This window comes from Brassica napus, chromosome C3, assembly GCF_020379485.1.
Source record: "Brassica napus cultivar Da-Ae chromosome C3, Da-Ae, whole genome shotgun sequence".
Taxonomy (NCBI): domain Eukaryota; kingdom Viridiplantae; phylum Streptophyta; class Magnoliopsida; order Brassicales; family Brassicaceae; genus Brassica; species Brassica napus.
In genome coordinates, this window is record NC_063446.1 from 19,008,545 (window position 1) to 19,023,671 (window position 15,127).

Genomic DNA, 15,127 nt, shown 5'->3' on the forward strand with positions numbered 1-15,127 from the left:
TTAGTTGTAAGACTTATTTACCAAAACTAAAATAATCTATGCTTTTAAATGAATGTTATTTGAAAATACTCAACCATCAAGAAAAGTGATTCCCTTCAAATAATATTCAAGAAAAGTTGTGGCTTCGCCTTTGTGAAACCCTGAAAATTTACACTGAAGAAACATCAAGCCACCAATTTCCTAAAAGCTTTGGAGAACAAACAAACATCAAAGCCACCAACTGACATATTTAATGGGCCAACCAAGATACTGTTGGGCTATGGATCTCGAATTGACTATTATGGGCCACAAGTAGAACGTTGCCGTTTGAGCTTTTTAACATAAACCCCTGAGAAGAGACTCTCTGCTCCATGCATCTTCTCTCTTACAAGCTACTAGTCTTCGTCTCGTTTGTGCGAAACACAAATCTCCTTACTGAAATTCTCGATTCTTGCAGGTTTTTTCCGCAAAATCTCACATCTTCGTCTCTGCATCTCCGTTCTTCTTTACCATCTCCTTCGATTGGTTACTTTATGCTTGTTGAAAATTCAGTATAATTTTTTGGGGGTTGCTTTCGAAATCTGCATGATAAATGATCGGAAGCTCGTCTTACTTACTTGTTGGGTGACATATTGACCTCTACTTTGATAAAAATTGAAACTTTGCTTAGTAAAACTTTTCTGTCTGGTCTCGGAACCAAATTGAAATTTTTGATGTTGAAGCGCTTCGGTTACTCATTTCGTCTTCTAGGACTAACAAAGCTTTCGTCTTTTCCTTTTCTTCAGGACACTCATTCAACCACATGTCTGAAAACATGGAGCAATCGCCGGAGATGCTGCTGTCTCCTCCGATTCCGTCGCTTCCAGACGACGTCACCATCGATATCGTAGCTCGTGTGCCCAGAAGCCACTACCCGACACTCTCCCTCGTTTCCAAGAGTTTCAGGAAACTCATCGCCTCGTCTAAGCTATACAAGAGACGATCTCAGCTAGGCATCACCCAACGCCGTCTCTACGCCGTCCTCCGCAACCGCAAAACCGGTGAATTCAGTTTCTACGTCCTCCACCGTAAACTCAACGGCTACAACCGCTTGGTCGTCGTCCGGTCACTTCCTTTCATGTCTTCCCGTGGAAGCTGTGTCTCGGTTGGTTCGAAGGTGTACGTGTTCAACGACCTCTCAGTGCTCAGCTTTGACTGCACCTCTCACACGGTTCAGCGCGGCCCCAACTTTCCTCAGCGGATTTCTTATAAAGAGGCTAACGTCATCGGGAAGAAGGTTTATGTGATTGGTGATGCGTTTTGTCACTACGTACAGGGGACCGGGTGGATGAAAGTGTGGCAGAAGGCAGTGACAGTGTTTGATACAGAAACGGAGTCGTTGGAGCCTAAGTTGGTAAAGGAAGACATGGCTGTTGGTGTAGGTCCCTTTTGGTCTGATTCTGTTGTGTTGGAGGATAAGATTTACCTGAAAGGTTACATGAATGGTAATTCTTTTGTTTATGGACCAGAGGAAAGGAAATGGGAATTGATGGACGAGGTATTGAACTCTAAGGACTGGGAGGGTGCGTGTGTGGTTGACGGCGTCTTGTACTATCACGATCGTTCCGGGAAGGCGTTGATGGCGTATGATCCAAAGCAGAGCTGTTGGAGTGTTGTTAATGGTTTGGAGGAGTTTTTGGCTGTGGAGACTGCTCGTTCAAGGTGGTCCATAACGGTGAACTACGGTGCGGAGAAGCTGGCTCTCTTCTTTCCTAAGAAACAGTACGGCGAGAAGATGATTTGCTGTGCGGAGATTGGTTTGGAAAGGCGCCAAGGAGGAGAGATTTGGGGTAAGGTGCAGTGGTGTCACGTTGTCATTGGCGATGGGTCTTTCGACATGGTGAAATGTGTCTCTGTCACGGTTTGATGCCAGCATAATCGCTTCTCTATTTAGATCGCTTCGTATTTAGATTATCCTAATTCCCAACGTGTTGTTGGAAGTGTGCTTACATCGTTAACGTAGACAAAACCGTAAGTGTGTGTCGTTGTGTTTATGTTGTTGTTTAAAACTTGTGGTATGTTTTATTATTAGATCGCTTTCTTGAGACTTGAAGTAGGCTATGTTTACTTTAAGACTTGTTTGGAAGTGCTTCCGAGGCAAACAACAAATTATGATCCTTGTGAGAAACTCTGCTTTAAATGTTAGTAGTTCCTTCCTTGATACTTATGAAGTAAATTTCAAGTGCTAGCTCTCGTGAGGACTTACCATGGTAATTGTAGTGGCCATAACTTAACTGAATCCATTTGAAAGAGAAACGATTAAGAATCATAAAACACACGAATTTCGCAGATGACAGTCCGCTAATTTAAACTACTCTTGTCTTAACTAGAAATGGTTACGTCCATGTTACATGGTGAAATGGCTCCTAAGTATGATGACGGGGTGAGTGAGAATGGGTGGTGTATGAGACAATGTTGTTAGCATGATGTGCTTTTTAGCATGGTTTGATGCACACACACTCTCCTTACAAGTTGTTCAATATTTATTTTGTTCAAGCTTCACTTAATTCCTTGATCAATTTTCTTCCCATTGCCCTAAACTTCATAATAATTATTCGAATTTGAGTGCTTTGTTAAAAATCATTTTTCGAGTGTAGCTCTACACCATTTACAACTCAAGGTGTGTAGTAACAGCTTTGACTAAAATGAATCTGCGTTTGTAGCAAAACAAGTGGTGAAGATGACACTAATAAATCTCGGCACATTTGATTCCAATAACAAGAAGATGAGAGTTATATCTCTATGTTCATATCATAATTTTCTAATTCTGAAATGGTAGAGAGAGTAAAGATTAACCCAAAAGTTGTCATAAGTTGCTTAAGGTCCTTGAAGAAAATAAAGGATCATAAGAATACGAATTTCGCAACAAACGCACAAAGCTTATGAAGACTCGAAACATATTTCTTCCGACATGTTCACTTGGAAGCTTCAGTTGTTTTGTTGACCTCTATAGGGCACTGAGACACGTATGGTTTCAGCTGTAGAATACAAAAAAATGTTCAATCAGAAAACGTAAAACACACAACCTTAAAGCATAATAGGATGAAATTTGCATTGAACAAGATCATTAAGATCAGGATCACAAACCTAAGACTTGTAAAATGGATTCGCTAATGTTTGATTCTCATGTTCAAATAAGATTTAAGGTTGCTTTCTGAGCTATTTAATATAGAGGAATCAAAGAGAAAAGAAACCTTAAAGCCGGTGAGATCAGGGATTACGTAGTTTGGCAATTTATCAGGCTGCACGACGTATCCTCCTGCAAAACTTGGAGCAAAGAGTATGAAAACTAATCCTAAATACTTTATACTATGCATAAGTCATTGATGAATTTGCCCAACTATTGAGTAGATCAAATCTGGGAAGAAGTGGAAAAACCTTTTTTGGTGTGGAAACCAGTAGGTTTGCAGTTTTTGCCCTTGTAGAAGTCTCTTGGAGCTCGTTTGGGAGAGAGAATATCAAGTGAAGACGCTCTCTTTCTCCGGAATGATCTTCCAATCGCTGATAACAATCCTAGCGTCATCCCACTCGAAAATTCGAATCCAGATATCAATGTTGAGCAAACGATGCGGAAGGAGAGGAGATGAGAATAACGGCGTGGAGAGAGAGAGAGCACCGAGATTTATGGAAAAGGCCCAAACTTCAAATAATCAGCCCACTAACTGATATGCAAGCCCTTTTTTTTTAAGCAAGTTGTTGTCGAACTTTATTTCTATAAGTAGCCGGAAGAGCTTGCTCCAACAGAAAAGAGGCGTGTCTAAAACCATATTTTTGTCCACCGTCCGTTATTGTCGAGAATAGCTAGTAATGTCAAATGGGTGGGCTATAAATGGGTGGCCCGTGTCCAAATAGATATGAACCGAAATGGACAAGCCCATATTGAACCATAAATAATTTTTGTCCAAATGGGTGAACCCAACTACATCTATGGCCAAATTTGGGCTTAACCAGTTGGACAATGGGCGGCCCAATAGGATTAAATGTCTAGGGTTTGAGAATTGGGGAAAACACAATTTTTTTTTCTCACGAGTCGTGAGAGATAGAGAGAGCGCTTCTGCGATTCTTCTTCGATTCTTCTTTCTCATTTTCGATTCCTCTTCCTTGTGTTCGATTCGTCTTCCTCTTCTTCGTTCTTCTTTGGTTCTCCTTCGATTCCTTTGATTCTCCTTCGATTTCTGAGGCCAAAAACAATCATAATCCCTTCGATGACCAGAAACAAGCTTTTGTGGTTGTGGATCGAGTCAGCACTGGCATAGAAGCAAAACTAAAGGTTGAATTGATTAGTTCCCTAATTTTGGTTTGTTCTCGCACAAATCATGAAATGGTTAATTGTTCTCGATGAACTTTTCAGGTGCTGTGTGAACTTGTGTTCTTGAATTAGTTCCCTCTTTGTTATAAAACAATGTTATGAACTTGTGAACTGATGTATTTTCACTTTTCAATGCTGTGTGAACTTGTGTTTTTTTTATCACTTTTAACTTATCTTTTGAATTTATCTTGTGGTTTTTTATAACTTTGAAACATGAAGTTGAAAACACAGGTATATCATATTTATAAATCTTTTTAACTGTATGTGACAATTTTAAAATTGAAAAACTTAAAATTTTTTGCATCTTTAGAACTGAAATATATTGTTTACATTAAGTGGGCACATGGGCCGTCCATGGATAACCCAACAAATCATGGTCCTATTTGGTTATGGTCTCATTTGGACATGGTCCTGGCTTCGACCAAAAATGTCCAGCAAAAAACTGAAGCCCATTCGGACACACCCAAACCCGCCCAACCCGCCCATTTGACATCTCTAAGAATAGCCAACCTGGAGTTGTCCTGCGGCCACAACGCTGGTGTCAGAACGAGAATCGACTCTGAAACCCTAACCTCCATCTATTGCTCGAGATTCATCTGTCGCATGCTACCCTCCCTCAAACCGGCGAGGAGAAGAAGTCGGACCGGCAAAACACACCACTGTGAACCGCCATCGCAATAGTGGATCCACCGACACCAGCTCTCTCTTCGTCAATCGAGACAAGGCTACACCCCAATGTCTAACTACCAGTCTCTGTAGGCCTATGTGTCATCCTCCAACCGGAAGAGCACACCTTTAGCAAAGTCGACCAAGGGAATTCTTGTAATATGTGAAATTTATGGGCTTGAGTCGGTCTTGAATTAAGTCAGGCCGTCTACTCGTGTGGGTGTTGAGCGATACCAAGGAAGATGTCTAAATCTTGTTCTGACTTCTGATTTTTTTAACAGCAATGAATTTTCTCAACCATAAGCTCCAAAATGCTCCATAATGCCCCACATTGTTCTAAAATAAGTATGGACCTAAAAATATTCTAAAATATACTCCAACCATATGAAATAGACTTAAAATAGACTTATATTATGGTAAAAACTGATAAAATTCATAGTATATCAATTTTCCCAAACTTATCATTTGCTTGCACTCAAGAAAAACATAGAATAATCATGTGAAAGAGATTTGGAAACGGATTGACTCACACAATTTTTTTAACTACTACCTTTACCTCTAAGATTTTGGCAAAATGCAAAACTGATTTCTTTTGGACTTCACTAGAAGACTGTTAAATGCATATCTCAAATAAATTCTATTCTATATACTCAAAGATCAGGTCAAATGTGAAAATAAACTCGTATAAGTAGATTTCTTTGTAGGTCAACCATTTTATTGTTTTCAAAGGTAAATACACAGACTTCACAAGAAGTAAACAGTGCAAAAATATATATTTGGCCAATTGCAAAACTAATATGTGCGTTGACTAGCAGACTGCAAATTAAGTTTACTCTTACATATAGAGAAGTCTGCTTTCACGGCAAAAATCTGAAAATGACGAAAACCAAGTGGTAGTTAATTTTTTCAGTGTAAGCTCGTTTCCATATTTTTCATTGTCTAAACTTTGAATATCAGCAAATAAAAATGTATTTTTGAGAATAAAATTTATGAGAGTTTTTAGATGAAAATGGAGAGGAAATCAAAGGAAATGAAGTTTTGTTGATGTAGAGTGAGAAGAGAAGAGATACAAATGCAATGGCTGAGCTTTAAAAGCTCAAAATTGGTTTCTACGGTGGTTGAAAAAATTGATTATAATAATTTTTTATAAATAATTTGAAAGGTTTAGGATATTTATAGTTTTTATGAAATTTTCAAAAACAAATGCAATTTTTATAAGTATTTTAAAAAATAAATATATATTGGAAGCAAATGGCAAAATATAGTAGACAAAAGGAGTTATTTTCTTATATCATTTCAAATTTTATGTCATTTTAAAATAAAATTAATTTCATATAATGTATTTAACACATGTTTTAAAATGTATGTATATATATATTATCACAATTAAAATGTACAACTTATATTTAATAAAAATAATATAATATTTACAAATAATAATATCTAATATAATTGTAATACTTGCTTGTACATAGTTATATTTTAGTAGATTTTAAGTTTCTGTAGTTATACTGTGTAAAAACGAGATTTTGCAGTTGTACCAATAATTTTATACAATTATAGTTACTTTAATAAATTTTCACAGAATTTTTTTATCAAAAATATTATTTTGTTTGATACACCTAAATATAGCATTAAAATTTACACATTAATCATGAAAGTATATGAAGTTTTTGTAGAAGTGATATGTTTTCTCTCATCTACAAAAAATAATTAATTTTTATTTATAATTTGATATATTTATTATCTTTATTATAATTAATGTATATATATGTATATATATATATTATCACAATTAAAATGTACAACTGATATTTAATAAAAATAATATAATATTTACAAATAATAATATCTAATATAATTGTAATACTTGCTTGTACATAGTTATATTTTAGTAGATTTCAAGTTTCTTTAGTTATACTGTGTAAAAACGAGATTTTGTAGTTGTACCAATAATTTTATACAATTATAGTTACTTTAATATATTTTCACAGATTTTTTTTATCAAAAATATTATTTTGTTTGATACACGTAAATATAGCATTAACATTTACACATTAATCATGAAAGTATATGGAAGTTTTTGTAGAAGTGATATGTTTGCTCTCATCTACAATAAATAATTAATTTTTATTTATAATTTGATATATTTATTATCTTTATTATTTAAAAAAAAAAAACAGGTTTCAAATAATATTAGAACTAAGACAAAAGTCTTCGAAATCTGTAACAAAATAAATGATAACACCCTTGTTACTAATCTAAAAAAAACAATTTTATCCTTGATAGGTCCAATTAAAACCCCTTTGACTGATACAACAATCCAAAGGATCTGTTCACTTTTCACAACCGGAGTGGTTTCCACCACTAGGGTGACTGGTACTCACGGTGATTGTGGTTTTGATCTTCTGACTTACGAACCTCTTGCAGTAAAAAGATTACCCTCCACACAAAAAAAAATTCATTGGTTCCCATCATAAAGTCTGGTATCAATTGTTTCTTAAACATGATGTTCCTAAACAAGGACAACCCACCTCATGTCCTAGGCTTATGCACATTCAGTAGTTCAACACATGGTGCATCAGTTAAAGTAATTAAGGATCTGCGTTCATGTGAGAGGGAAGCCACAAGAGAAGGTCAGAAAGAGTGCACGTTTGTACCTGATTAAACGGAAAGATATTTGATATATTTATTATTAATATGAATATATTAATTAGAAAGATTAGCCAAGTGATATTTATTATCTCAATTGATATATTTATTATAAATATGATCAAAAAATATACTACATGCCTTTTATTAATAATATATCTATATTTGTAATAAACGTACCAAATATCCTTTCGTTCCATCAGGTAGAACATATGTGCTTTTTCTGACCTTCTCGAACGGGTTCCCCCTCTCTGAAACTCGGATCCTTAATTATTTTAACTGGTTTACGCACCGTATGTGGAACTAGTCAGTTTGCACAACCTTAGGATAGGAAGTGGGCTGTCATTGTTCGTAAAAATCGTGTTTAAGCAACAGCTCCTACCAGATTTCTGATGAAAAACAATGGATTTTATTTTATTTTTTGGTGGAAGAGTAACCTTTTTACTGCAAAATGTTTGTTAGTCAGAAGACCAAAACCACAGTCACCACGATGGTGGAAACCACTGCTAAGTTGAAGAGTGATCTTAGCATTTATAGAATAAGATCCGTTGGGTTGTTGTATCAATCAAAAGGGTTTTTATTGAACCTAGGGAGAATAAATTTGTTGTTTTCAGTTTAGTTAACAAGGGTGTTATCATTTGATTTTGTAACGGATGTCGGAGACGTTCTCTTAGTTCAGATATTATTTGAAAGATGTTTTTATTTTGAAAAATAATCATAATAAATATATCAGTTATAATTGAAATTTTTGTAGTTGAGAGAAAATATATCACTTCTAAAAATATTTTAATATACTTTCACAATTAATATGTGAATGTTAATGTTATAGTTTGGTGTATCAAACAAAATACAGATTTTTGAAAATTTGTTTCTATGAAAGTTTCTTATAGTAACTATATTCGTATAAAAATTGGTACAACTTTAAAATCTACTTTTTTACGCAGTATAACTAACAACACTTAAATCTGCCAAAATATAACTATGTAGAAGCAAGTATTACTATTAACTTAGATATTACTATGCGTAGATTATTTTTATTAAATGACAGATGCACGTCTTAAATCTCTATAATATTATTTGACAAGTAAGTTTCCTACGTGTCGTACTCACGTTAATTCTTACGGTGGTTTATTACGATGATACCCTTAATAAATCAAATATATATAATTATCATTATTAAATATTTATGTTATATTATTTTATTTTTACTTTATTTATTTAGGTTTCCTTTTTATTTATTTTTTCAAATAACCTATATAATAATTTTTTAATAAATTTTAAAACGAAAATATCTTTTATATATAGTGTAATTCATAATAAGGAAAGTTCACAAAATAATCATGATTTTAAAGTAAAGAGATAATCTTCCCTTTTAAAAGATAATCTTAAACAACATAATACATATTTTAAAATTATTAAGCATTTTATTTAAATCAATCTTTTTTCAATTATTAGAAAATCATTTAAATAACATAAAAAGATATATTTAATGAATAAAATTTAATTTAATCTTTCTTTTCTTATTTAAGTTCCTTTTATATTTTTCAAATAACTTATATGATAAAAATATATTTAAAAAACCTAAAATGAAAATATTTTATATATATAATGTGATGTCATAAAAAGGAAAGCTTAGAAAAATAAACTTGATATTAAAGTAAATAATTAATCTTCTCTTTTAAAATTTATCGGTTATGTTTTTATGCAACTTTGTACCTATCATCACTTTATGTTTGAAAATTAACATATACAAACTTACTAAGTAATCAAAAATATATTTATACATCTCATATGAAAAACCAAACTAATACAATGAATACAGTTAATAATTAGGTTGAATTAGATTAGAAATAGTTTTACTTGAATTTGATGGAATATATGTAACACAATACACCCACAAAATGAGTAATTAGACCAATCCAAAAACTTTATATAAACTCAAAAATTAAATAAAAAATTATATATTTTGTACATATAAATTATGGAATGACTCGGCATATTACTAAATCAATATGAAATTGTCAAATAATATTATAAATATATTAACCAACTATTAAAATTAAGTATTTTGTATATATATGCATAAGGTGTCAAAAGACCAACATTTTTATATTTATTTATATGACTTTGAATCGATCAACACTTTAGTGTACTTTTACTATTTATTTCTCAAAATAATGTATATTAAATGATACATAATCTTGCTAGAATATATTTACAAATCTAAGACAAGAATCAAACTACATGAAATAACAAAATTAATCCAAATTTTAATCTGTGTAACAAAAATATTTTAGTTGAATCGGAAAAATAAATGTTATCTAATATATCCAAATAATAACCAAACAGTCGAGATATTATATATCCCAAATTATACATCTAATTGACTTAATAAAATAACATACTTTTATTTTAAATAAGCCATGCATTTTGATTACAATATAAATAACATAATAATTAAAAATTAAAAACAAAATATTAATAAATTATTATAATATATTTATTTTATAAATATTTATACCCGTGCATAAGCATGAGAAAATCACCTTGTGTGATAATATATATACACACATATATGAAAAATCTATTTAAATAAATTATATGCAATCAATTTATTTTTTAAGTTATTTTGTCCCAATAATACCAAATAAACCCAGTAGTATAAAAAATATTTTTCACCAAACAATCATCTAGACATTATTTGAGAACTGATTTATTTATTGCCATCACCATATTCATTATCACCTAAAAAATGAATGGCTTTGAGAAATTATGACATGACATCACTTAATTGTTGGCATGTAAAATTTTCGTTATAGTTATTCATATCTTTGGTAAGATTTTTAACATGGAAATAACTAATAGCTCCTACATCAACCATTAAAAAAAATTCTTTAAAAAAAAAAAAATTTTGTCATGATTTTTGAAATATAATAAGGAGATTTTGCAAAAATGACTCAAAACAAAAAATCAAATGCAAAACTAACTCTTACTATTTTGAAACTTTCATTTGTCTCATTCATCCTATTAGTTCAGATTATTCACGAAAATGCCTTTAATTTTTTTTTTAAATGCTTGTTTTATTCAATCATCCTCAACTTCATATTTTATTTACAATATTGTCATTGTCATCAATACACCAACCACCACGAACAACCAAGTTCAAGCTCTAAATGCACCTAAAATAAACATCTACATCCTCATATTCTTATTTGTTACACACACAAATCATTTCCCTCTCACTTCCTCTTTTACTTCATCCCAAAATCCCAACTTTTTAATTTTAAAATTTATAAGCTTATTAGAGTTACTCAAGTTCATGATTCTTAGTCAAGAACGAGTGGATAACTTTCATTAAAAACTGATGTATACTTGAACACATGAACCTCATTAGATCTAAAATGATTTTTGAATTTTTTTTCTTCAGATTTGTTCGCTAGAAGATTTTTGTGCAAGTTTTCTCCAACAAGTAGACTTACACGGAAGTCTTTTGGTCAATGCAGATGTTTGTTTTACAATTGACTTTATGTGTGTCTTTTTTATAGAAAGTATTCCAATTTTTCTTTGTTAACAAAAAAAATCTTGAAAATACCATGATTTTTTTCAGATTGCCTAAAATGACTTGCAAGAACCTCACCTCAGCAATGGTGAACTTCTGGTGGAACTCAACGGAAGATAAGGGCAAAATTCATTGGCTTAGTTGGGACAAACTATGTATTCCTAAAGAGCTTGGAGGAATGGGTTTTAAGGACATTGAAACTTTCAATCAAGCTCTTCTGTCCAAACAAACATGGAGAATTCTTTCATCTCCATCTTCTCTTTTCAGTAGGTTCCTCAAAAAAGTAGATATTTCACTGAAAATTATTTTCTATCTACAACTCTAGGATCTCGACCTTTGTTTGCATGAAGAAGCATTCTACATGGTAGAGAACTGTTGATAAAAGGACTCAGACATATGGTTGGAGATGGTAGGTCACTCTAAGTTTGGCTAACCCCTTGGATAGTTGATGGAGACAGGATGCGCATACCACTCATGAAGAACATAGTAGCTGATCTAAATCTCAGAGTAAGTTATCTCTTGTTGGCTAATTCTCATCTGTGGAATCAAAGACTGCTTGATGATCTATTTTACTCACAAGACAAAGAAATCATTCTCAAGATCAATACATTTATTTCCTCACCAGACGTTTACATTTTGAACCACTCTCGTTTGGGTGACTTGATATACCATGTATTTTACCAGTTTTTAATCATGGTATATAAGTGTTTTAGAGTCTTTTTTTGTGACAAGTGTTTTAGAGTCTATTTACTATGCTTTGGAGTCTTTTTAGAGTATTTACAAGTTCAGGAGTGTTTTGGAGCAATGTGGTGATTTTGAAGAATTTTAGAAATAAAGTTAAACGAAACTCGTAGTTGCCAATCAAACCAGCCGAGAGTCGACATCAGAGTCAAACATCGATCGACAAACATCACATGTCGTCGATTGACAGCGAGGTGCGAGAAGCGGGTCGATCGACAATGAGGCGCGAGAAGCGGGCTGCATGTCATGGCCGACTTATAGCCCAAGTTCCACAACAATTACAGAACTAACCCTGGCCAACTTTAACCTAATATTTATGTGATCTGCCATTGTCTTAGGCAACACGTGTTTTTCCATACTTTCATAATTTTCACAGCAAACATTTTAGGTTTTTTAGTAGTTTGGAGAGAAGATCCAAGACTCCTTCGGAGCTTTGTATTGGAACTTCAATTTTTCTACTCTATTTTATTCTGTTTTTTATTCAGATTATTGTCATGTCTTACTTGATCATGTATGAGTATTTCACTTGTTAGATTTAGAATTTATTAGGGTTATGAAGGATTAGCCAAAATTATAGAATTGCTAAGGTGATAAATATCTTTCAAGGAATTGTTTGTAATGCTTGTGTTCTAGAGTAGCTAACTAGAACCATGATTTTTGGATTGTGGACAACTACGACGGTAGGTCCTTCACCAGAATAGATTCCCTTGAGCTAGGATTGTTAGAAACAAGTGATAGCTGATTTAGTTAAGACTAGTGAACCTATCGATCAACTCGCTAAAGATTACCTAAGGAAACATCGACAGACGCTAACTCAATAACATTGATCGACGTTCGATCCGTATCAACAAGCGACAACTGAAATACTGGACTTAGTCAATAGGATTGATTCACAGCGGAAGCTGGAAAACTTTCTCATAAGAATTTGAGTTCGAGGATTGATAACCTAAGTATTCTATATCACTATAATCCTGATTATCTGAAACCCTAGATTTAAACGCTTTCTCATAAATGTTTACAACCTCAAACCAACCAACTGAACAACTACCTTGTTCACCATGCTATTTACTGCTTTCACATATTTTCGTAGTTTAATCACGACTGATTAGGATCTATTTTGTGTCCTTGATCCTTGTGGATTCGATCTCTAAGTACTACGAGTGAACCTCTTATTTAAGAGAGTTGAAGTCACTTTTTGGAATAATTTGAGTGATAATGATATCATGAATACTCTGTGAAATCAGGATATTGGTTGGCATAAAGAGAAGCCAAGAAAGAAGCGTTTGTCAATAGAGGGATACTACCATCTTTGAATGGTATGAAAGATTGCATTTGGTCTCTGGATAAGGCTTCAAAAATTAAAATATCTCTCTGGAAGTTCGTCAGTGAAGCTATACCAGTTGTTGATAACCTCATTGACAGAAGTATGAAAACTGATATTCGTTGTCAGATTTGTGATCTGGAGGGTGAATCTTTGATGGAGCAGAAGCAACGATAAACCTCTCAACCAAGGGGTTATGGAATCACGCTAGGGACCTGTCAGCTCAGCCAAAGGATTCTAGGGAATCCTCGCTTGGGAATTGCTTCTGGATTGATGTATCTAATCAAATCAATACAAGGGATAGATAATACTATTCTCCCAAAAGCCAAAGCTCTTTATTAATCAAATCAAAACTTAATACAACTTTAGGCTTAGATGATTATTTATAACAAATCCTTAAATCTATGAAAACCTTAATCTTAATTAAAATAGGAAAACTACTAAAATATAGAAAATATAATAAGAAGTAATTATCTATGTAAACTAATGAATAATAAAGATATTTGGATAATTTCCAAATATCTTGCTGCATCAGGTCTCGCCGACCAAGAAAGATTCGTCCTCGAATCTTCAACCGATTTTTCCACGTAGGATGCTGCGCAAAATCTTCACAAGTCGAATCTGCACAAATCTTGCACGAGCCGAATTCTTCATAGAACCGTTTCTGCACGAATATTGCACGAGCCTGATTATGCTTGAAGTCTTCAGCATAAACAAGATTTCGCCCTATTTTTGCACGGACTAAATTATCAAAACCGTTTTCTTCATAAACATCATAGATTGGATCTCCTTTGTAGATCTCGTCATCTTCATAAACGTCGTAGATTGGACCACCATAGATCTCTCGATAGATCTCATGATATTCTCTCTCTCGAGAAAATGACTTTCGTCCACGAAAGGATAGAGATTGCAACTGGTAATCAACATGACATCCAGAATCGTTCTTCGATTAGGAAACCAAAGATACGCAGCTCTGATACCACCTGATGGAGCGGACAAATACGTTGAACGGTCGATCAAGGAACCTTTAGGGTTCTTAGAGACCTGTTCTTGGATCAATCAAGAGTTTCTTTCGATAGCTTCTTGAGACCAACTTACTGCTTGATGAATTTAATCAAATCGAACAAGGTATAAGAACTTCCTGCTTGATGAATTTAATCAAATCGAACAAGGTATAAATCAAAACAGCTAGTTTATTAATTATCAAAGTCTGAATACAACTTTAGGCTTAAATGCTTAATTATAACAAATGCTTAATTATAACAAATCCTTAAATCTATGAAAACCCTAATCTTAATTAAAATAGAAAAACTAATAAAATATATAAAATACAATAAAAAGTAATTATCTATGTAAAATAATGAATAATAAAGAAATTTCCAAATATCTTGCTGCATCAATCTTTAAATTCTTTTTGTTTGCACCATTGCAAAACAAACTTGGGCAGCTAGCAATTTCCCTCACCCTCCAAACGGTTTTGATCATGTTTATGTCTACTCCAACATTTTTTTATGTTTTAAATACAAGGAAGAATCAACTCACCCGGAAAAAGATCAGAAGAAATGGTTTTTGGATTCTATGGTCAATATGGAAAACAAAATTCATTTTTCTTTGAAGGAAAACTTGCTTTGGAACCATTTTTCATTAGGGCAATCTATGAAGAAGTTGACCACTGGTTTCTCATTAAGACAATGGAAAAGCAAAAAAGAAAAAAAGTCTTCGAAAGAAAAAAGAGGATTATCTTTGGTTGGAAAGCCACCACTAATCTCTTGGCTAAAGTGTGATACTGGCTTTGTTTGGGATAAAGCTAGACATCAAAGCGGAGCTTAATGGATTCTCCGTAACAGAGAAGGTAAAGTCT

General features: G+C 33.1%; 2 protein-coding genes across 3 annotated transcripts; one reads left to right on the forward strand and one right to left on the reverse strand.

Moving 5' to 3' along the window:
• Positions 1-212: 212 nt before the first annotated feature.
• LOC106435653 (F-box/kelch-repeat protein At4g38940-like) lies at positions 213-2,065 on the forward strand. 2 transcript variants are annotated; one of them, XM_013876562.3, is made up of 2 exons: positions 213-436; positions 765-2,065. In XM_013876562.3, exon 2 carries the CDS (start codon positions 782-784, stop codon positions 1,883-1,885), a length of 1,104 nt encoding a protein of 367 aa, XP_013732016.1. In that variant the 5' UTR covers positions 213-436; positions 765-781; the 3' UTR covers positions 1,886-2,065. The 2 variants fall into 2 exon arrangements, with proteins under 2 accessions (XP_013732016.1, XP_022554975.1); XM_022699254.2 differs by having other exon boundaries at positions 353-603.
• Positions 2,066-2,699: 634 nt separating this feature from the next.
• Positions 2,700-3,656, reverse strand: LOC106435665 (39S ribosomal protein L41-A, mitochondrial). Its single transcript, XM_013876573.3, has 3 exons — positions 3,397-3,656; positions 3,213-3,277; positions 2,700-2,996 (listed from the first exon to the last, which is right to left on the reverse strand). The coding sequence occupies exons 1-3, from the start codon at positions 3,539-3,541 to the stop codon at positions 2,934-2,936; spliced, it is 273 nt and encodes a 90-aa protein (XP_013732027.1). The 5' UTR covers positions 3,542-3,656; the 3' UTR covers positions 2,700-2,933.
• Positions 3,657-15,127: the final 11,471 nt, after the last annotated feature.

Coding starts and splice junctions, on each gene's coding strand:
- LOC106435653 (XM_013876562.3), top strand. CDS start 782: ATGTCTGAAAACATGGAGCAATCGCCGGAGATGCTGCTGTCTCCTCCG.
- LOC106435665 (XM_013876573.3), bottom strand. CDS start 3,541: ATGACGCTAGGATTGTTATCAGCGATTGGAAGATCATTCCGGAGAAAG. Junction 3,278..3,396: donor TGGTTTCCACACCAAAAAAG/GTTTTTCCACTT, acceptor CAAGTTTTGCAG/GAGGATACGTCGTGCAGCCT. Junction 2,997..3,212: donor CTGATCTCACCGGCTTTAAG/GTTTCTTTTCTC, acceptor TGTATTCTACAG/CTGAAACCATACGTGTCTCA.